Source organism: Daphnia pulicaria, chromosome 7, assembly GCF_021234035.1.
Source record: "Daphnia pulicaria isolate SC F1-1A chromosome 7, SC_F0-13Bv2, whole genome shotgun sequence".
In the NCBI taxonomy this organism is placed as follows: Eukaryota; Metazoa; Arthropoda; class Branchiopoda; order Diplostraca; family Daphniidae; genus Daphnia; species Daphnia pulicaria.
The window spans coordinates 17295472-17319357 of record NC_060919.1 but is presented as its reverse complement, the minus strand read 5'-3'; the positions used below and the strand labels follow the sequence as shown (position 1 = coordinate 17319357).

The window sequence follows — 23886 nt, the reverse complement described above, 5'->3', positions numbered from 1 at the left end:
AAAGCATCCCCAGCGGACATGTTTTTAAATGCCATTTACAAATAAAATGGGGTGTTTTTTCGGTTAGCGATGGCGTCTACTTTTTTTTATTTTACGATCCCATTGAAAGGAGAGTTGTTCTTCTTTTTTACACAATAAGACACGATCCTCCTCGTGAGCCGGTGACATTTTCAAAAAAAAAAAAAAATAACGTCGCCAAAAGAAGAAGATGCTAACCGCCGATAAATATGGGGGCATCTCGAGACGCATTCAAACGACGCACTAAACTATAAACGGCGTCCAAACATATTATACGCCGGGCATCTGTTTGGATGTTGTACATGTTTATACATGTGTGTGGGGGGGGGGGTGGGGGGTGTTGGTGGTGATGCCTGGGAAAAGAATGTGTCGTTCTTGTTATTATTACAGCGTTATAAACTATCAAATAGTGCGGCGGCGGCGGTGGCGGCCGATATTATATGCATGAGCCGGCAGCTCACGCGGGCTCGCCAGGCCCCCAAAGTGGCTCGGTATATAATCGAGGGGATATTCTTCCCGTCGACACCCGAAAAAGTTCTTGATGCTATCCCCCAGCCCCACTTTTTTTGTTGTTGCGCACACACATACACACATATATATGCAGATGCACAAAATTGGACCGACTACAAACTTCTTCCCAACAACAACGGCAACAATGGGACAGACGACGGGCGATCTCGTAAATATACGCACACACGAAATGGAGGACAGACGCAACGCATAGGCTCAAAAGGAGAGGAGGAGGAGGAGGAGGCGAAATGAGATCCCGGGTAGAAACGACCCCGAAAAACAGACGGGAATAATATTCCAAAACAGACCAAAAGAAAAGAAAACGAAAAAAGAGAAAAGAGAAAAGAAAAAAAGTCTTTTGTGTGACTCGGGAGATTTGATCGGTGCGGCTCAAAAAAGTCTGCCGAAACACGCTCACGAGTTATATTTAGACATTGGAGAGAGAGAGAGAGAGAGATGCCTTCTTGCCTTTTTTTTTTTCTTTTTTGACTGGACACACTTTATAGGGTCGTCACAGCTCACAATAAGAAGCAAATCACAAGATATGGGCCAGCCCCAAAGAGGGGCGGACAGCTTCCGTTGCCCCCCGACAATCTAAATATCGCATCCATGTATAGAAATAAATATATAAAAATGAGAAGAAGAAAGAAAAAAAAAAAGAGCTGCTGCCCGTGAAACATACATTAGCCGGGAGAGAAGGGAAAAATAAATAAATAAATCAAAAAGGGCTAATCCGCATTCCTCCATATTATTGTTATTATACGATATTCGCCTTTTGATGCTCTTTGGCCACACGACACGACTGTCCTTTTTGAAAGCTCAAAAGATATGTCTGAAGCGGCCAGCAGCAGCTCTAGAGTGCGTGTGTGGAGCGCATCCCTTTTTTTTGGGCTCCGATGACAACAATAACAAATTGCACACATTTCACCAAACAAGACGGACGAATATGGAATGAAGGAATTTGCTATTTTCTATTATAACTATTTCTCTCTCTTCAGAGGTTCCGGGTTTTTGCGCCTTTTCACGAAAAAATTTCTTTTCTTTTTCTTCTGCTCTGCTGCCCCTCGTGTCACATTAGTCGCTAAAAAAAAAAATCTCCTTCGACTCTTCCAGCTCTTATTCTGATTCCATTTACGTGGAGTTATTTTTAACCCTGCAGAGTGTGTGTTGATTAAATTCCAAAGTTCTTCATCATCAAGAAATGGCCAACGGCACACACACAGAGAGAGAGAGAGAGCGAGAGACGAAGAAAATGATCGTTAAAATGGCGGCGCGCAATGGGATCCGACCGCGACGGACGCTGAAACAGATAGGAGAAGAAGACTGGAACAAATCAAAGCGACCAATCTCGTATCCCCATCAAACAGACGAGAAAGAATAATGGAAGAAGAAAAAAAGCAGAGCAAAGCTATACACACGACGATATTCTTTCTTTTGAGTTGTTTTTCGGTTTGTGTTTTTTTGTGGTTCTCCCCTCCATTTGCTCCGGGAGAAAAGACACGGAGACAGAGACAAAGAGATCCTTTACGACGGGTGTACAGCACAACACCAGTGGCCTCACTCACTGTTGAGGAAGACGTGAAAGAAAAAAGAAAAAGAGAGAACAAGTTCGGAATGGAGGGGAACTATCAAATGGGCCGTGGAGAATGGCAAAATGGCAGCTTGGCGAGCCATGCCAGACGGCGGCAAAGGCGGTAGCTACAAATTACAATTATATCATGAGAAACATCCGCATCAAGGGACCCCGAAAAAAAAAAGACGAGAGAAAGAAAGAAAGAAAAGAAATAAGGATATTAACGAAAATATTAGATACAATAATAGATGTACTATAACGTCTAGTCTAGTCTAGCCTAGCCGGGGATGTATCTACGTATAAAATATATATATACATATGTACGTATATAAAGAAATAATAATAATAAAAAACGAGGTTCTACACTATCAAGAAAAAAGAGAATAATTACGTTATAAAAACCTCCGTTCTATCTCTCTCCTTCTCTCTCACTTTAGTGCGGATATCATGATACGGAAATCAATTACGGATCGACATTGACGATCGAAATTATCCAGGAATAAAAAAAAAGAGACTTGAAAGAGAGAAATAGAACGGGACAATGGAGGATTGCGTTAATGTCCTCATCTCCTAGCACAAAAAGTAATCACATCATATTCAGAAAGAAAAAAAAAAGAAAAACATTAAAAACGCAAGTCCGGGTTTCCAGAAGAAGAAAAAGGAAAAAATAAATAAATAAATAAAATAAAATTTTCGACCAAAAATGAACCAACCAGAGACACCTGTCGGCATTTCAACAACTAAAAATTTCCCAAAAAATAAAAAAATGGCCCCTTTTTTTTATTATTATTATTTTTTTTTTTATTTAAATTTAAAAAGAAAAGCAAATGCAATCAACTCGAAACACAAGTTAAGTCGAACACGTCTCTTTGGAATTCGGTTATAGATGTCTGCCAACGACCGTCTCTCTGTCTCTCTAGCTGGATTCATTCCATTTGCACAACGAGAAATAGATCCGGCACACATTAGACTCGATATAATACGAATAAAGCCTAGAGACGGAAGAAAAAGTGCCGTGTGCGGATCAGCAGGAGAGGAGCCGGCTCTCCTCCTCCTCCTCCTCCTCCTACCCCCTCCCAACCCAAAGTAGTCATCATTTTCCTTGGCAACATATGATCTAATTAGGCAGATGGGCTAAAGATGAAACTTGCCCTCGGTTGCACTGCACAACATCTAAAGGAAAAGGAACCTTTCCTACTACTGCAAAGTCAGTTGATTATTCAAATAGAAACTTCACTCTCTCTCTCGTGGCATTTTTGTTTCCCCCTACGAGCCAAAGAAGAAGAAGAAGAAGATGTTCATCATCATCACAAAAGCCAAGGGCAACCATTTTTGCTCATCGTTCTCCGGCCATATTTTCAATGCAAGTGAATCATCCCCAAAGAATAGCCCATCATCATCTTTTTTTCTCACAGCGCAGCACCTTTGGAGAGCTAGAGAGAGAGAGAGAGTAGTAGAGGGCAAAAGATAATGCGACCCATGACAAACTTTGTCTTCCTTGTGTAAATATCGCCGGAAACATCAAGTGAATTATGGCCTCCTCCAGTGCCGTATTATTAGCTAATAGAGAGAGAGAGAGAGAGAGAGACAAGTAGAAAAGCAACTGGCGACTAGTTTGTGTCTTTGCTTGCGCCAATCTTGCCGAGTGGCTGTGTGACCCAGCGGAGAGAGACACACATCGCCGTGTGTGTGTGGGTTACATTTATTTCTAATCTAAATAGGCAATTTCAGTTGGCGACGTGAATCATTTCCACTCATTGGAAGCCAAAAAAGCCGGGCGGAATGAAAACCTCAGCAGAGAGAGTCCACTAGATGGTTGTCTATCTCTCCCCCCCCCCCTCCTACCACCACTGTATAAGATATATTATTATACACATTATTATTAGACATTCAGCCCGGGCTATTGTCTGCGTGTGTTTGTTGTTTGAAGAGCCAACTAATTAAGAGAGACGAGAAGCCAATCAGGAAATTGTGGTACAACATCACGAGTGGTGGGGAAAGAGGGGGGGAATGGATGGATGGATGGATGGATGCAGAGTTGTGTAAGCTCCGAAAACTGAAACTTCCAGTTGAGAGCAAAAAGGCAGAAAAGAGGAGGTTTTCCAGTGGTGGTGGTGGTGGGGGGAGTTTGAAATATAAATGGATTGATATTCTTCCACCCACCCACCGACCGAGCGCGAGGACCAGAGACTCTCTCTCTCTCTCTCTCTTCACTCTGGAAACTCTTCCGTCATGTCATAAAACCGGTCTACTAAAGGTTGTCTGCCCTGATGATTCGTTCCACTGGTAATCAACAAAGTTTTCCCACACACACAGAACAGAACAGAACAGAACAGAAACTAGACACATGAATACTACTACTGCAGTGAAAACCTGCAGATATGTGAGTGTGCAAGTACGTAGGTATTGATGGCCAAGTTTTCGGTGGCGACTTAATTCATTTAAAAAACCCGCCAGAAACCAACCACCTCCCCCACCCACCCAAAAAAAAAAGGAAGTTGATCGTGATTTTGTTTTATTTACCTCGGTGGCGGTTTTTTTGAATTCACGGCTCAGCTCGATGAGTTGCTTGCGGGCCGCTTCACTTTCATCCTGGCGTCGACCCATTCCGGCCGCCTCGGCGTCCAGCTCCCGCTGTGTCAAAAAAAGGCAAAATAAAAATTGAAAATTGAAAAATGATAGAAAGTTGTTCAATACATAAAAGGAATTTCAATCGAAATTTCTCAGTAATTCAAAACGAGAACAAGAATATATCAAAATAAGAAAATCAAAGACATGAAATCAAAAACTCGATTATCGATTAGATTGTGAGCCTCGAGGAGAAAGGCAAGAAGAAGGAGGAGGAGATTTGGTCGTCTCTATTTTTTTCCCCTTCTCCTCACATGTCAACCGGACACTATAGGAACCGCCTACTTTGCCCCAACTCCTCCTCCTTATTCCTTCTGGGAGTCCGTCACGCTATAGTGTGTGTGTGTGTGTACAGCTTATAGATGTATATACACCCACTCAAACCACACGCTCACTAAACCTTAGCGGTCGACGGAATCTAGAAGATTCGAATGATTGTTTCGATTTTCTTGTCAAACATTTTTTTTTCCTGGCTTTTTTCGGTTAACTTATTTTGTGCTGTTGTTGCCTTGGGCCTTGACCAGTCAAACTGGGCCCGTCAAACGGATCACCTCCAACACACAGACGCAGTACAAGAGTAGTTTGACAGACAGAAGAAAATCAAATTCCCTCTCCCCGGCCAAAGAGTAATTAAACGTAAATAACAATAATAAGCATGTTGCAGGCTCAACCGAAAAAAAAAAAAAAAACCCCAAGTATCAATCCGATGATGGCGTGACGGGCCGCCAGTTAATATCTCGAATCGTCCATTTAAGAAACAAACCAGAAGAAAAAAAAAGAAAAAATCTGAACAAAAATCCCCATCAGGGTGGAGCCGGTTCACGCACTCATCAGACCATCGTTCCATCAGCTAATCTATTGGCAGATCTGAAAAAGAAAAAAAGAAACGGACAGTGGAGGATGTCCAGCTCCTTTCCACGAAAAGACGCCAACAATGCGTTCGCATGTTTGATACGCGGGAAATTCGAAAAAGAAACAAAAACTAAAGAAGACGGAGAGAGAGAAAAAAAAGGAACGTGGTGTGGCCGTCATCGAATGAGCGATTGATCGTTGCATTTTCGATGAGAGCGGATGGTGGTTCGCTCTCCGTCTGGCCGCTTCTGCTGGGCTGTTAAAAAGGGAGAGAGAAAGAGAGAGAGTATGTCGAGCGATCGGGAGAGAGAAGGGGGGCTGCTGCCATCGGGAAACCCATCGATCTTCACCATGTCACCGACTAATATCGGGTCTCATCTCCTGCTTATCACATGTGTGTAATTGGATAGCCCCCATCCACCATCAACACAGAGATATTTTTCCCTTTTCCTTTTTTTTCGAAAAGAAAAGAAAAAAGAGACTTTCTCGCTCGTTCGTTTATTCGTTCGTTTTCGATTGTTTGGACCCCCCTTCAGCCTCTCTCTCACTTGCAACACAAGCGGACACACTCTGGTTCTTCCATTTCATTCGTTTTGTATCATCGTCTCCTTCTTCTTCTTCTTCTTTTAACGATTTCTCTCTTCCTATCTATCTTTCTATCCATCTATCTAATCTGTCTATGTGGCGACGTCATTGATCATCGGCTTTTTTCTTCTTACTCCAGACTTTTTCGTTTCATTTAATTTTTTTCGTACTTTTCTCGTCGTTCAACCGGCCAGCCAAAAACGATTACACACGCAAAACTCTGCAAGGTCGTCATCGTCTGGAAATCGCTCCCGAAAAAGAAGAGGAATGCTCATCCTGACCGTGTCTCGTTCGTGCAAGCTGTTCAATTATTTCGGCAGAGTCCCGAAAAGAAGACGAAAGAAAGAAAGAAAAGAAAGAAAGAGGAGATATTTATTCCACTTTGGGGCCTTTTGACTCTTTTATTATTGCGCAACTTCTCAGATAGATGTTGCTACTACTCTACTACCAGCTACTACTGTCCTCTCTATAATGCATGACCATGTGTGTGTATATATATGCTCCGATCCTCTCTTAAAAAGAGACGACAACGACATGGACACATCCCCCTCTTCTCTCTTTTAGTTATTTATTTATGTATTTATTTTTGTTTCCTTTACATCCCCATTCAATTGGCAATGCGCACTGGGCGACGGAGCCGCTGGTGCGTGCAGAGACGGCCCAAAGGGGGTGGCGGGGAGGGGGGCAAAGGCCCACCGAAAAAAAAGGAGCTTCGTAAGGGAATGAGATCGGACGTAATTCACTTCCAATCAGCACCCGAATGCAAACATCAAGACAAAACAAGAACAAAAACCAAGAGCCAAAAAACTTTTTCTCTGGCCTTTTTTGGGGAGGCTGCGCTATCAATGATCTGAATGCCAGACAGACACGCAAAGGCAACACAATTAGAAATCTAAACATCCTCCCCATTTATTTTTTTGAACAAAAGGGAACACCCCTGAAAATCAATTAAGAAAATAACCGGAATCCCCCCCCCTCCCTTCTAGATCGATTTTCTCCAGCCGATGATTGATGCGACTATAAATTGCAATTAAGTTTTTAACCTTCGTTTACGGAATAATTAAAAAAAGAACAACAAAAACAACAAAATTATTCTCTCCCGCCGGATGTCGAAACAAACGGGAGACAACACGAAAGAGACTCGGCATAGAACAAAACTCATTCGACTCGTTGAATGGCCACGAATCAGGGAGCGTGGGAGCTGCGGAAAATGAAATCGCTTTTTATTTCCACTCTTAAGCTCTCTCTCTGGCTGCCACCGCAGTTGAATTTATTTAGAGCAGGCCATTGACAACCGCTGTCGTTAAACATCATCAAGAGCAAAATAAAATAAAATAAAAAAATAAAACGAAATAAAATAAAAATAAATTCTTTTGGTTTTCTTTCTGTCCCGGCCATGCATTTAATGGCTTTTTAGAAAATTGGAACAACAACACAAAAAGGCTGCAGGTTGATGACGTTTAAACAACAAAATTTCCATCAATGAAAAAAAAAACCCAAAAAGTGTAGTCTCATTTCCTTTTGATACGAAACGGAAAGAAAAAAAGTTGCTGGAATGGAATTTCAACGGGTAATGCACTGGCGTCCATTTGTAATAGTCAACATTCCCCCACATTTTCGTTGGTTCGTTCTCATTTTCTTTCGTTTAATTCATCATAATGCATGGAACAAACTCTTCGTTCCGCCTTCGACCACCCCCACTAGACACATTTTGTCTATTTATTTGTAAATAAATGTACATATCTATATCTGCTCCTGGAATGGAAGGAGAGAAATCACACCCGACGCCACTGCACAACACTGTACAGTGTACAAGGGCCCAGCGCCAGGATTCACGCTGGTTTCTTCAAATTACATCGGGGAAAATCGAAATAACAGCTGCACAGCAGCAGCAGCATCGAGAAGGAGAGAAGGAAACTGGATTTCACAGCATGTGTGATGTAACCCACCATCTCCACTAGGGGGGGGGGGGGAGAGAAAGAAGAGATAGATGTATTCCAGATGCAATATTGCCATCTATCATAGCCGGAAAGAAAAAAAATAGAAGAACCCGTACGCTACACGTCCGTCCGAGGCGCGACTATCTGACACTTCGTATTCTCGTTTTGTTCCACGAGATTTCATCGATCAAAAATCATCTTTTTTCTTCTTTGCATCAAAAGTAAAAAACAACGACGTCTGGTCCAATGAGGATGAGACCCCCACTCGGGGTCGTGTTGGCGTAACGTAAGAATCCAATCATTCCTGGCCCATTTTGTGATGATGTTCTCCTCGAATGGAGGGGGGGGGGGGGAATTTTCCCTATCGACTTGACGGAGAAAATGGATCGCCCGAAAATTTGAAATCAAGAAAATTCACAGGCGGTTTTTTAAGAAGGGGAAATTCGATTCCGGTAGTGCCAAGTGAATCACACACATGCGAGTCCTAGTCAATCTAGTAGATCGCTGCTGCTGCCGTGTGTGTAATTGATTTATACAGCAGGGCTCTCTTAAATGGAAAATAAAAGGCAACGAACTGTTGCTGAAAACGTCGCCGTTTCAGCCCATCAGTCATCAAGACTTTTTTTTACTACACCTCGAAAAAAGGAAAAAAAAAAATCTTGTTCGAGTGAGTGCGCAACAAGGAGAGAGAAAAAAAGAAAATTAGACTTGCATTTTTTTGATTCCCCAGTCAAGAGATAGAAAGAACCCGCATTGGGAAAAATGCTAATCATTTTTCAAAAAACATTTTTTTTTTCTTCTCCTATTTTATTTCAAACGCAGAAATAGAGAAATTTCTTCGAATAAAAGAATCCAATAACCGCCATCAATCATTCAAATCAGCATTTGATACGCTCCTAACCGTCAAGAGCGAGCGAACGAACGAACGAACGAAACAAAAAAGAAAAAAAGTTGAATAATTTTCAGGGAAATCTCGGATCGAATCCCTTGTAGGCCTTTTAATGAAATAACAATTCCACCGTCGTGCACCGTCCCACTTGAGAGACATGACGCAATTGACGAGTGAAGATTCATCCTCAATACTACAAGGGGAGAGAGAAATCAAATGATGATGATGATGATAATAATAGGAGGAGAAAGAAGAAGAAGAAAAAAGAGACAAGTGGAAAGAGACAAGGATGGCGCCCCACTCGAAAAACAGTCGGAAACGGAGGAGAGCAAGTGACTCGTTAATAATCATCAAAACAAGGAGACAACAGCCAACGTTGAGGACAGGAGGAGGGGGGAGAGACAACCTCGCATACGTTCAAACACACACACACACACACACACGGGCAAACGGAGAGCGAGTGGGTCAAATCACGACCGGCTTGACTTGATTCGGCTCCTTTTACCTTTACCATCCCCCCTGCCCCATACCCCCCAAGTGATATAATATGGACATTATGGATAGGTTGTATATGGGGCTTTAATATGATGGCAATATATTTACTGGTGATGTTGTACGTACGTATACGCCAGAGACAATAGAGCGCCGAAAACTTATTTCCCCCAAAAAATAAAAAAGAATAAGTCGTCGTCGGCCTCTTGGGTCCGTCGATTGGCTTCGGGCTCCTGTCGGTGGGGATACGCCGCCATCGCTGCTCATTGTGGAAATAATGAGCAAAACCTTACGAGGGGGTTGGGAAAGCAAACGTGATCTAAACCTTCCCACAGTCTAGTAATATAGATCGTATTCCTTGTTGCCGGGATTCCTCCTCTTCAACCATCATCGAGTCGAAAGAAAAAATGGAAAAAGAAAAAAATCCTTTGCCCGGGCATTTGGCACCGACGTCGCCAGCCATTGTCGAACGCAAAACAAAAGGGAAGAAACCGTCTCGTCTCTCTCCCGGAGTTCGTGATGTTAGTCCCTCCACTTTAGCTGCTGCCCCCCCTCCTCCTCCCCAAACAAACACACACACACACATGCTCTACCTAAGGTTTCTCCTTTCCATCAGGTTAATGAGAACGGACTTTCATCAGCCATTCATCATCAGAGAAATGCAATTGGACCTCATTAAGGTGACAGCCTTCCCTCTCTACCCCCCCTGTGCCATAGTTTTGATTATTTTGTTGAAATTTTCTTAACTACTCTCCCCGAGCTGCATTGCATATATAGACGGGGTATAATCATAATACAACAAAGACTCTTTTTTGTCCCTCAGCAGCAGCAGCAGCCGGCGGGCGAGTCATTTTTTAGTCTGCCCAGTAGGCACACAATGATATTCCCTTTCAAATCACACACGTCGTCTAACTACACAAATTTCTCCTTCATCTTTTTTTTCTTCTTTTTCGCGTACACACTTATGCAATCAAACTCCCTGGCCGTCCCCATTAAACACGCGCGCACTCGACATGTTCAAAAAAAAATATCCATCCCTGCTACTGCTACTATACTATACTATACTATACTATACTGACTAGAGCCGGCCCATTTGCATATCACAGAGTTAGATATCCAATTTCTCCCTTCCAGTTTATCTTTTTTTCGGGGGGGGGGGGGGGGGGGGGGAGAGAGAGAGAGAGTTGGATACGTGAATCTGTTGGGAGACTGAGGGGGTGACAGGGGGTGAAATCTGTCAATGTTCCAAGTCCTTAAAAAAAGAAGAAAAATGCTCAGACACGAATCATTTAAAAAAATGAAACTCTTGAAAGTCCCTCACGACTTCAAAAGGGTTTTCCATCTTTTTTTTTTTTTCAGGGCGTTCTTTGATATTGATGTCATTCAATTTCATCGCAGGACTCTTTTTCTTTGCATTATTCACGGCCCCTGCCATATCGTCGTCGCCCTTTTTTCACCACCCCAACAACAAGAGAGACACCACCCCCCAATGTTCATTGTCGAGGAGCGAGAAAAGGAAAAGATGATAGACAACCGATCCGGCGACTCGACTCGCGCAAGACGATCCTGAAGTAAAAAATAAATCCCAAAGATGGGATATAAATCTTACTACTACTGCATTTTCTTTTTCTTCGTATCTCTTTAAATATCAAACGCAACACAAAATCGGAACCTTGAGAGAGCCAGTCCGTCCTGGTTGCCACATCCGCACGACTAAGTGGTTGCAAGTCCGGCCGACACGGATCGTGACACAGCCGGGGCGCGGCATCGTGCATTGAATTATTCAATCGAGCCCCACACAACTCTCAAGTCAAGAAATAAAAGATCAGCAAAACCCAGAAGAAACTCAGAACCTACACAGCTCAACCTTTCTCTTCCTCCTCCCCCAAAGAAAAAACCTTATGGTATATAGGGGATTGGCCGACTAATGGACGTTCATACAGAATCCAAAACTGGAAACTTGTACATACCGTATACTACCCCAGAGACACTCTCAAGAGTCTTGATGTATATAATCAGAGATGATTACAATGTAGGCAGATGACATACATCTCCCCCCTAAAAAGTGAAAAGGTCGAATTTGGCTGGCGCTGGCCAATGCGTTATAAATGAGAGAAGCCTTCGCTTGTTATATTGACGACGGAGAAGCTGACTCACTCACTCTGCACTTCATCAATACCAAATGAAGTGTAGCAGCGAGAGACTGTGTGTGTGTGTGTGTGTGTGTCGAGTGTGTGAGAGAGAAACTCAAAAAAGTATAAGAGTAACCAATCCAAGTCTCGTCGTCGTTTGTTTCTCTTCTTGTAGAACTCACAAGAGGCTCGTAGGGACACAAGGAAACGAGACGGGATATCAGAGTTTCTATCCCTCACGGCGTTAATGAAGGGAATCAAAGATTCAGTCCGTCTCGGCGGACACACACACACGCCGAGCTGCTCTTCCTTCCCCTTTTGGCGCGTCCCCGTTGGCCGAAATCGATGCTTTTCAACACAACACGCGTACAACACGGACCGGAGGAGCAGCAGCAGCAGCAGCAGCAGCTCCGTGGCATCTAGAAAAAAAAAGGGGAGACCAACGAGAACGACGACGACCGAGATCAAACGAAAAAATCAAACGAGCCACTTGGGGGTTTACTACACATGTTGTATAGTTTTGCTACAACACAGACGGACATCTGCAATGGACGAGAGAGGGGGATGACGGGAGAGGGGGGGACTAGACACAGAAGGTACTTGTGTATTGCCTATCATTCAAGGGTGGACTGGCCCAGCAGCAATCGGCGATTCGATTTCCATCGCACATCTCTGCCGGCCAAATTCAATTGTGTCTGGCTGCTCTGTGATGGACGGACCACCACACCGAGGAAAAAAAAGGAAAAAAGAAAAAAGGGGGAGACGACAGTTGAATCGCCAATGTCCCTCCTACACAAGAAAAACCCCCGGCCCGTCCTCGGATCTTCTTGTATAAATAACAACATCTCAGTCATGGCCGCCAACATTTCCCTTTCTCCTCGGCTGGCATCCATTTATATATTCCTTCCCCATAAACAGTTCAATTGCCGGACGACAACAACAACCGACCGACCGAGCGACCGGAGAGAAATTCACTCTTGTCCTTATTTTTACGAGAGCAGACGACGACCGGCACAATATGGAGATACAATCCAATCAAATTCCCTATATTGTCATTGAAACGACAAAATAGACAAGACAAGAACCTATAGGCCAAACTTTCTTATCGGCCAACTCGATCAAATCAAAAAAGGACTAGACACAAAGATGGCAGAGACCATTAAGAGGCCTTAAACGATAGAGTCTTACATCGTTTTTTTTTCCTTCGTTGTTGTTGTTACTAGAGATCCTATTTGTTGATGTCTGAAAATTGGCCTTTTTTATTATTCGTGCGGCGGTGGCGCTGGCCACCAGCCATCGAAACAAAAAGGACTTTCAGGTTTTTTTTACAAATATCTTTTGACGATTCCAATTCATTCGTATTCGTATATATATATCTAATATACATCTGACAGGTGTTGTGTGTGCAAAACGAAGAAAAAGAGTCGTCGCATTCATCAGCTCGAATAGGAAAAAGAAAAATAAAGGAGCGGGAGAGTATAACACTGCTGCGCTGGCACCATAAAATACTGCGCGGCCCACCCGTTCACGGCGATGATGTCGCACGACGACGCGTCGCACCATAAATCAAAGATACTCTTTTTCGCAGCTAGACAAGAGCACAAAAAAACGTATTCAACGGCTATAATGCGCGCGACAGAGACGTGAGGTATCGCATTTCCCTATTGGCCAATAGCTGTCCGTCTTTCATTCCCGGTAGACTTTAAAAAAAAAAACCTCAAAACAAAAAGATTTTCTTTTTAAAAGAAAAATGATACAACAAGAAGAAACAAAAAATGTCTGTCCATATTATTTTATGAACGAACGTCCGGGAGGGACTTTTTGAATTCTCTCATCACTTTTGATGGCCAACCGTCTTTTTGCCCAGTCTCTTCGTTTGATATTTATATGTGTGTGTGTGTGTGTGTGTCTCTGCAAACAAAACGGAAGGCCAAAATGCAAAAGGAATCTCAACTTTCTCTTTCTCTCTGTGTGTGACCAGGAGCAGCTCGAAACTTTTCGACACCGCCCAACTAGTAGCTGCTGCTGCTGCTACTTCTCCTTAATACGTCTCCATCTTTTTTGGGTTGGCAGCCTTCTCCTGGGCGAGGCTGAGAACGAGGATCGCTTGGCTAAAGAGGGGTGGGTGAGGGGATATAACACGCCGACAACGGGACGGACACACACACTGTTGGCTTTTTCCAGATGGCCAAACTATTACCTCCTTCTTCTACTACTACTTGGTTTTCGTTTGGTGGTGGTGGTGGTGGTGGCGCGGGAAACGCCAGTTGTCATCTAATGCGTCCCGGCCAAATGAATCAGGATTATGTACGCCCCAAAAAGTCTCGCTCCTCTCCATCACGCGTGCCCTACGTCCAGCGGGAGCGGGAGGAGGAACACGAAGAAGAAGAAGAAGGGACCGAGGGGGCTCGCAATCAACACGATGATCACTGACCGTACGATATTTAAGAGCCACCGAAAAACGGAGGGAGAGAGAGAGCTCAGTCCAGCCAGAGATATACACAATATACACGTCCAATCTCGGCCCCCGCCAGCCCCCCATGTCCATCTTCCATCCAGCGGGACTCGGCAATATTTATATATTATTAGATGATATAAAGCTAGCTAGCCAGCCAGCAGCTTTCCTTACACACACATACATACATCCATATTATATATTTCTATTTTCTATATGGGATTGGACGGGTGTTGGCCATTGTTTCTGGTCAGAGAGTCGACTTGCCCCGTTACCAACATGGGCGGGTTGATGGCGTACATCCCCCACACAAAACGAAAAAAGAGAGAAAGATGGGTGACACGTGTGTTTGGCTTGCGTCCGCTGCAACGGACCCTACGATATGAACTTTTTCTTTTTCCCTTTTTTGTGATTAGAAGCACGGACGGACGGGATATGCCGGGCAAAGGGAGGGGCCTCCCACTCAACCCCATCCGCCATCATAACGCTAACCGTAAATGAGAAGTCGTTCATTGCCTGTCGCTCTTTGCTTTGCCGATATTATACGCGCAACAGCAGGAACAAAAGAGAAAGGAGGGGAGAAACAAAACAAAAACCTTTAAACAGAGAAGTTGCCCCCGGAACGATCCTTATCCAACCCACCCACCCTCGCACATTATATTATACTAGGCTTTATGCACAAGAGTCTCACACATATACACACACACGAGCTTCTCTCATTTATTTCGATTTATCAAACAGAAATTAAAAACAGGGGAGTGAAGGACCGACGAGAGTAGCGGGGTAGCAGCAGCCGACCCATTGTTGTTATTTCAGAAATTCAGTCAGCGTTTTGGCTTCCCATCGCTGACGTATTGCGCAACGTTCAAAAACCCTGGGCAGAGAGAGGGGGGGGGGGGGGGAGGGTGAGAGTTTGACTAAACGTGTGTGATGATGAACCTTTCACGCTGCACACACACACGCACACAACAAACAATAGATATGTGCATTAATGGGCGATCGATAACTGCCAACCGATTCACAACGTCAATGGCCAGTCGACCGATGAAACTTTTGGCCACTGGCCCTGGAGGCTGGCGGCTTCCACAAAATTTTTATTAACGAAGAAGAAGAATCTAATCAAAAAGAAAAAAAAAGAAGAGTAACAGCGGCATCGGCCGTTAATTTGAAGCCCTGGACGTGTGGAGGGATCCCATATCTTTCCTAGCTCCCTAACTGGATCTTTTTTCCGTCTTCTGCGCGGATGGCTGGCTGGATATTATTGCAATAATCAGTGACTGTCCACCATAGAAAGTATTGCTCGGCAGCAGCAGCAGCAGTTGGCTATATCTGGGCGTGTAACTCCCGTTTCTTGATGAGGAAACAAAAATCCCTGGCCATCAACTTCTTTTCCTTTTTTTTTTTCGTTTCCGGGGCCCGGCCCCGCCTGTCGCCCAAATCAACCCACATCAAGCCGAATGAGGGGAGAGAGAGAAACAATAATTTGATGAACGGATATCGTCCGACACGCTTCTTCTTCTTCTTCTTCTTCTCCGTTACTTATGAGGGTGGAAAATGACGCGTTTCATAACGTCAAAAGATTTGATGCCCATCTACAACACTGATCCAGCCCAGCCACCCAAAGTCCAGTGTGTCGCTAGTAATGGCGAATAAACAAAAGACTCCCTTTGATGCGGTCCACCAGTTCCCAATCCCTTTTTTCTTTCTTCTTTTTGTTGGGTCCGTCCCCGCCCGACTGTAAGCGCATGTAATCCCGGACGGCCGTTTGCTCGACATACAACACACAACCGAGCGTGAAATTAACCGGGACCCATCTTTGGCCATTAAGGAGAGCTTTGGGTCGGTCGCCTGTATATATTGCTGGCCCACCACCACCACCCACCAGAAAGCAAAAAGATCCTTTATTGCCCTTCTTCTTCTTCTTATATATCATCAGAAAAGGTTTGATTGAATCAATATCAACTTGATGACGACGAAATTACAATATGAAATACTTAAAGTCGTACAAACAACCCACGGATATTTCGGCCCTACTAGGAAGACACAAAAAAAGTTGATGAGACGGCCGAGTGTGTCAAGTTTTCCGTTCTCATTTGGGACATGACAAAAGAAAAGTCCTAACTAATGAATTCAAAGTGAAAAGCACTTGCCATCCAAACTCCGTGTCTCTTAACTACTTGGCCAACGGATCAAAAGCAGCTCGAAATGTCGTCATGATCATCATTTCAACAATCAAAGAAAAAATCCCGGAAAAAAGAAAGAAAAAGTCCAGACACACGAGTGCCGAGCCTCCTAGTTTACACAACAAAAGCCTTGTGTGTCTATTGAATAATCCTCATTACGCGGCCAGTTGCACGTTCACTTGACGTGGTCACGGCCTCGTTTTCTCTCCTTTTTGGCCATCGTCCATCAAGTCCAAAGAGAAAAGAAAAATACCAGCGGCCATCTATTCACTTTGATCGTCGTCAAAACTGGGCGCGCATCATTAGCCCAAAGTCGCAAACAAACGCACGGAAACCGAACAAACAAAAATTTAATATCTACTCATCATAAGATAATCATCATCAACATTACCAGAGACGATCAAAAAAACTCTTCTGCCGGAGTAGTAGTAAAAAAGAATAAAAATGGGGGAAAATGCGCCTTTTGATGACAGACGGAATATGTATATGAATCAATCACGAGTTGACGAAATGGCACGGAAAAAAAAAGACGAAGAGTCTCCGATTGTTGTTCCATGAATTGCGAACACACAAAAATGGAAAGGAAAAGAAAAAATATGATAAGGGAACTCTAAAGGCACTACTCTCTTTGATCGAACCTTTTCAGCCGATTGCAGCAGTTGTTGTGTGTTGTCGGGGGCGACAACTTTTACCCGTGACGTTTTTTCAAATGTTTTCCCGTTCTTCAATGGCTATATATTCGTTTCTCAGTGAACCGGTTACACATTTCCTCCCTCCTTTCTAGCCCCGGCATACGAGATTTGATGCTTTCTGGCTCGATTGGAATACGCAGAAAAAAAAGGGGGTAGAAAAACAAGAAAGAAATCGTAAAATATCTAGCAGATCCCCCAGCTCCCCCCTTCTGTTCTCCCATCATCAATGATAGCAATATGATATCGTCTCTCCAGAGACGGAAACAGCTTCTTTCATCCTACCCATCACTCGATATGCATAAAAAAGGAGAGAAATGTCGGCTACTTGCTAACTTACAACACTCTGACAAAATGAAAAAATATATACAAGCCGGGGGTGAAGAGGAACCCGAAAATTATCGAGATGAACAAAAATAACAATTTCCCTTATTTTGATTCTTCTTTAAAATGATTAGGATGCTGGGCAACGATGGGAATGGATCGTTTCCTCTAAAGCGACTGGACACTTTTGAGTGTCGGGGAATATCGATGCACGATCGGATCAATCATTCGCCAACGAGATCCATTGCCCATTTCCTTCCGACCGGACGAGAGTTTCGGCTGGATCGATACCCCCCAGCAGAGTCGCGATCCGTCACGGCTGGGGGGATATTTTTGGGGGCTCAATAAAAAGCGACAAACTCAAATCCAATAATAAACAAACGACTCGACTTGATGGCAATTCCATTTAGATCAGATCGTGCCCATAAAAAAAAAGGAAACAAGATCTCAGTGTGTGTGGCGGATGGTTAGACGATCATCGGAGACGACACACTTCCGCACCAGCCCACTCCCACGCCGAGGCCCTCTCTCTCGCTTTTCTCCTCGGGATTAAGTAAGCCGTCCGTCCACCAAAATGGGTATTAGCAGTCGTACAACAAGGAGAGCCGAAGGAGGAAAAAGAAAACAAAAAGTAGGAGAGTCTATGGGATAGAGAGGGGAGAGTGCAGCATGCAAACTTTGAATAATGCAATAGGGTAAGTAGCAGTTGCACTATCAGGAGCATCTCACGTCCCTAGCTAGTCGTCTCTACTCCACGCAGAGAGAGAGAGACAAAAACAAATGACTAATCAAATCATGTTCCATGTCCAATGCGACGGCCCAATTGTGTTACCGTTTATAGGCGCAAGAGAGAGACGGACACACACACACGCGAGACTCGCTAGTACACAGACAACAACGACAACCAAACTACAAGCGAATGGATATTAGACACACAGTCAACTCGGCGATCCGAATGAAAAACGAATCCGAAACCCCCCCGCCCCAAGTCAACGGATGGAATATCATTTAGAGCGGCTAACTAACTAACTAACAAACAAGCAAACAAACCGACGGACGGGAACTGGGAGGCAGTGATGTATTATTACTTAACGGCCCGAAAAATAAAAATAAGAGAGTCTAGTTGATTGCAATCTCATCCAGTTGACATGTTCAAAGACGGCCAGAGTTGAGCTGAAGGGGAATGAGAAACAATCGACCCGAATTGTCTCTCTCTTAATATTATTATTATTATTATTTCGTGTTGGGAAAATAATTTTCTTTTTTTTTATTGGGAAGCTGCGGCCAGGCGGGAGGGGGGGGGGTCGTTGGTGACAAACGACGGGCGACAGAGTGTGACGGAGCGACAAGGCGGCCAGCGGGAAAGAGAGAGAGAAACGCTTCATTTCACTGTTATTAACGATGGCCATGATGATGATGATGATGATGACGACAAAAAGAAGGGAAACAAAATATAAATAAAGTCGACCCGATTCACTTTCGACTGGGCAACGGCGATCCTTCATCGCCTTTTTCCTTCAAATCGCATTGCGGTCGGTCCAGCCTGTTTCCAGCGGATTAACTTTCTTCGGACAGACCTTCATTAAGTGGGGGCCGACGTAAACTGATGGCTGTCGATTTATTAACTGACTTTGACTGAATCCCCCCCAGTTTTCAATCTGCTCCTAATGCTCTCACTCTCTCCGGTCACAATATGGGCCACTCAGCTCGAGGGGCCGGCCAGCAGCTCATTTATTTTCCCCGGTTGAAAATGCAACCGATTTCTTTTCAACCGCCCACGCGAGCCACAACACACTGGCCCATTATCAGTCGGACCATATTGTTTGCCCACCACAATCACCGCCCAAATGGATGCGAGACTTCCGTCTTATCACCAAATGTTACACGAATTAACTTCCGCCCGAAATTTTTACGATTTTCAACCCAATAACAGTTTCCCAGCGACGAGATTTGCGCGTCCAACATTTCGAATGTAACGCGTGTGATAGAGAGAGAGGTTAGTCAACGTTAAAAGAGATCAACTTGTGGTCATAATAAACGACTGGCTGTAACATTGGCGGGTGGGAATGCAATGAGAATAGGATGGGGGGGGATGGCTATATGCAAATCAAGTCCATATCTGACTCGTCTGTCTCTTTTGTCGTCGCTCTTTTGATGTAGACGGGCCAAAAAGCTGCGGCGACATCTCCATGTTCTCGTGCAGATAGGAAGGAGAGAAGACAAAAGAGTGGCGGCGTCACAGTCGGTTCCTTTTTGGCCTTTCTCCCCCGACACATCCGATACTTTTCCATCAGAGGCATCTCTTTGATTTTCCAAACCATTGCCTCGCGGATCTCCCCCTCTCTGACAGAGCCAATCTCTCTCTCCACTAACACACAGAGTTGCTGCACGCCATACATATGAACAAGAGCATATAATAACTGGCCCTGTGTGTGGACGCTTCATTCGCCTGAGATCCATTTTCGCTACAAGAGAGACCGAGTGTGCCGACGAACAACAGAGAGAACTCGATGGCTACTTTGAATTGCAAACGCCTATTTATGACAAAGACTAGATCGACTGTATATTTATACACATCTCTTTCTCCCTCCCCCCTTGGTACTACTACTACCCCACTATTCTCAACCCCGCCCAGCTTTCAGACCCGTCCGATCTACGGGCCAAACAGATGTTTTCACGAGTTATGACGGCTTAATATTGACCCTATCTCACTTTTCCTGGTTATATGGCAGTTGAATAAAAAAAATGCAGCAATCTACATGTGTTAACTGAGAAGAAGACACATACGCAACCAGACTGTGAAAAACATTTGTGTACATTTGAAATCCCAAGAAATTCAAGAATGACTACTCAATTTGAGTGGCAGACAAATCAAGAGAGGCTAGACAATCACCCTTTTAACTCTAGCACATGTCCGATGCAAATCGATTTGAAGTTTGGCGCCAAAATCGAACCCACGTGCGTAGCCATAGGCACATTATCGATCACCAATATTCAATATCAAGATTCGAGAAATGAATGGCTTCAACAGGAATTGTAGAGAACTAACAACTAAGAGAGTGGTGAGATATGATTATTGAGATCTCAAAGTTGGTTGGGGCTTGAAAAAGTGAAAACTTGTTGCACGAAGAACAACCCAAAATGTTCCCAACAGACTTGACTTCCCTCTACATTGAGTTTCTCACTGGCTATTCTCAACAAGATCAATCAAATGGCAATCGTGAGCCATTGGTGACATTCAGGACGACAAGGAAATGCAAACTTGTGGGAAAAAATGTTTAAAAAATGTGTCGTGTTGGCATCGAGCCATCGAGGTCTCAGCGTTCAAAATTCATAATTGCAAGTCAACTCAAAACAGGAATGACGAATCAAAATGGGCTACACATTCCTCTTTATCAATAGCTCAAGATAATAGATTGAAATCTTACCTGTACAGCAGGCAGATCGAAGATTTTCCATGATTGAATCACCGTACTTAATTTCTTGTCCATTGTGCTGCACTTTATGAAAACTAAAATCGTCTGCTCCGCTTCCAATGATTACAACATCAGAGCCACCTGGTGGATCGATATTTTTGAAGGCCATTTAAAAAATTTAAATAACAGCTGTTCGTTAGTTTTCCGACCAAAATAAGTCAAATAAATTTATTTACTTAATTTTTCTATCATAAATTATAATTGAATAAAAATCTTAAAATTATTTTGAATCGAATTTTACAATTTTTTTAGTGATAACTGAAATTGTTTGCGAAATAGAGACGATATTCAACGAGAATCTGAATGTGCCAAGCCAGAGGACGGTCTGAAAGTCAATATAAGTTCAACTTATTTCACTCATCATCCAATTCTTTCTACTCTGAATAAATCAACGCGATGGAGAATAAAAAAACCAATCGTTTTGCCGAAAAATCTCGATTAACCTGCGTAGGGTGTGTTATCATTTGTGCATGGATAACCATCATCGCATGCATCATTGGCATTATTTGCATCCACTACGATGTATTTTCTACAGAGGTGTGTCAGCCCGTGGACGATTGCCCTATGCTGGATCTTGCAGTGCAGAATATTCCGACCGGCCCGCTGGACCTTCAGATCCCAACCGTAATTGATACTACAGCAGCCGCCGTCGATGCCAGCAAACTCCCACCAGACATACTACCAGCAGGGCAACCACACGACCGTCATCAGCACGCAGAAGCTTAAATTTTGACAACATCCAAAATTGACAAAAATCAAACCGAACTCTGTTGGTGTTTTTTTACTCATGTCGTCCCAAGATTAATACATTGATTTCACTCTTCAAAAATATTAAATTTGTATATTCTTTTATTATTTGTTGGTTCAAAAAAAAATCATCAAAATAAGTGAGGCATCAATAACATTGCTGAACTATATCACGACATGTCGTCTATTGGTGATTGAAGAAATGCATTTGGAAATGGCACTAAGCATTATGTGACGTGGGGGAACGTTACGTAGGAGTAGTAGAACACTCACAAGGACATACGCGTATAAATATATATATGTATTCAGTTGAATGGTTGACTATTCCACAAGGGAAGAAGATGTGTTGCATGACACATTTGTAGAGGAGGAAAGATCAAAGCAATGCTCATCGCTCACGTACGTCTTTGAGTGCTCTGCGTTGTGAAAGCAGAAGCAGCAGCAGCAGCCAGCCAGCAGCAATACTCATTCGGTTAGACATTTTAATGAATTGATGATTTACCACACTCCAACAAATTAGATTGTGCGGCGATTATCACAGTTCGCCATCACATCTTCTCTTTCCGCCCCGATATTCTGTATACACATACAACACACCAAATGTATACACAATTCAAGAGCCAGAGTGGATGTATCTGTCGCCTAATGGTCAAAAAAGGAGGATGAAGAAAGGCATTATAGAACTGGAGTCATTATATAGCCCTCGATTGAATCGGGACGACATTACATTATTACGATCAGGCCGAAATAATAAAAAGAAGAAGAAGACGGGAGGGTTCAAAAATTACGACATTGAGAGCAGCGCGCCAGTCCTTTATAGGGAAAAAGTTGTTTTAGACTTTTGCGAATGGGAAGCGAATAAGAAACGCGGAGGAGAGAGATCGAATGAGCGGAAAGAGATGGATGTTCGTTGGAGCATCATCGAGAAAGCGATGAAGCGGCATTTTCCATCGACATTAAGACGACCGCCGCCGTTCTCATTCTGCGGTTCGTCGCATCATCACGAACCATTGATTGTATTGTGTCTAGCTCGTCTCTCGTCTGTTGATTTAGTGCATTTATTTAATTTAGTGCAGACATGGGAGCCAGCACAGCAGCAGCCAGACATTATCCTGTGTGGCCCGCGACGTCAATTAAATCTGATGAACTTTTCAAACTGATTGCGTATATTGTTTATTTTATTTCGGTTTTATCCGAGGGGTTGGATTATCTTTCGGTTTGCGGACCATTTAGCCGAGTCGAGAAATCCAGTCAGAGAAACTATAAGGTCGCGTGTTGTGCTGAGGTTCATTCTTTTGTTTTGCGCTGTGTGTGTGTGTGTTACAAAACCAGTGACGCGTATGCAAATCAATGCCCCACTATATGCATATTTATCTAGCAGTAGTCATCAGTTCATTTCTCAGCAGTGCGTTATTCTTTGCTGTGTCATTTTTCCCTTTTTATCTTGTTTTGTTTTATTTGATTTTTTCTTTTTTTTTTTTAATATAACGACCGGATTTTCCCTGTGAACGCCTCGTCGAGCTGCCGTTTCCGACTCAATGGATCGCTCCTCATCTCCCGATCCGCTTCGGACCGTCTCGTCGCTTTGATTCATCGCGTCACCAGCTTCATTAATGGGCAAATACACACACACGCAACTGCCAAAGTCTCTTCGAACCACGTGGGATAGATCCATCCATTTCCCAATTTAATTCCACAAATAAATTGGAAAATCATTTACGACCTAACTCTTATTCTAGGCCCAGAGCGGCTCCCCCCTTTAATTGCCATCCGGACAAATGGGCTGGAGCTAGGTAAAATTGGATGGAGACCGCCAACATCCGCCGCGGCCCCGCTTCTCTTTTCTCCTCGTTCCTTGTCTGTTTAATCCACCGTTCATTTTCCATAGACGCATATCGTCGTCTCATTATTGACGAGAATTCCTGGTGTTCAAAGTCTATGACATCAATCCAGCAGCTCCCCCCTAGCTGGATTGAACTCTCTTTTTCCCCTCTCTCTTTACTCTCGGTCTGAAAGCATTTTGTCCCCCCACCGTTAAGCGTCTTAAATCCCTTCCAATATATTCTGAATTGCTGCTAGCTGTAAAAGCTAAACATGAACAAAGGAGGCAGATTGCATCGCTTCGATGATGGGTCTAGAACAGTGGAAGTGTTCAACTGGACATTTCTAGTCATCATTTTAACTTGAGAGACTGCAAATGCAAATATAATTATATGATAACATCGCTCATTTGGAAAGCACGACTCATCATATTGGACAAATTACTTCTGCCTTCCACCTATCTTTGATGTTGCAATTTTCTAATTTCCAAAATCTTATAACGTCAAACTTATGACGAATCGTGACAAGGGGAAAAACCTCGACAGAGAATTCGGACGTGTCGAGGACATTTT

The 23886-nt window shown here is 43.5% G+C and overlaps 1 protein-coding gene across 2 annotated transcripts in view; it reads right to left on the bottom strand.

Moving 5' to 3' along the window:
- The window catches only part of LOC124348823 (homeobox protein cut-like), a 163656-nt gene extending 142870 nt beyond the window's left edge, over positions 1 to 20786 (bottom strand). For both annotated transcript variants that reach the window (XM_046799114.1, XM_046799115.1), the window contains exons 1-2: positions 20699 to 20786; positions 4625 to 4735 (exon numbers count right to left, since the gene is read on the bottom strand). In XM_046799114.1, coding sequence (XP_046655070.1) covers positions 4625 to 4735; positions 20699 to 20761 — 174 coding nt within the window. In that variant the 5' untranslated portion in view covers positions 20762 to 20786. The remainder of the gene's footprint in view (positions 1 to 4624; positions 4736 to 20698) is intronic.
- Positions 20787 to 23886: the final 3100 nt, after the last annotated feature.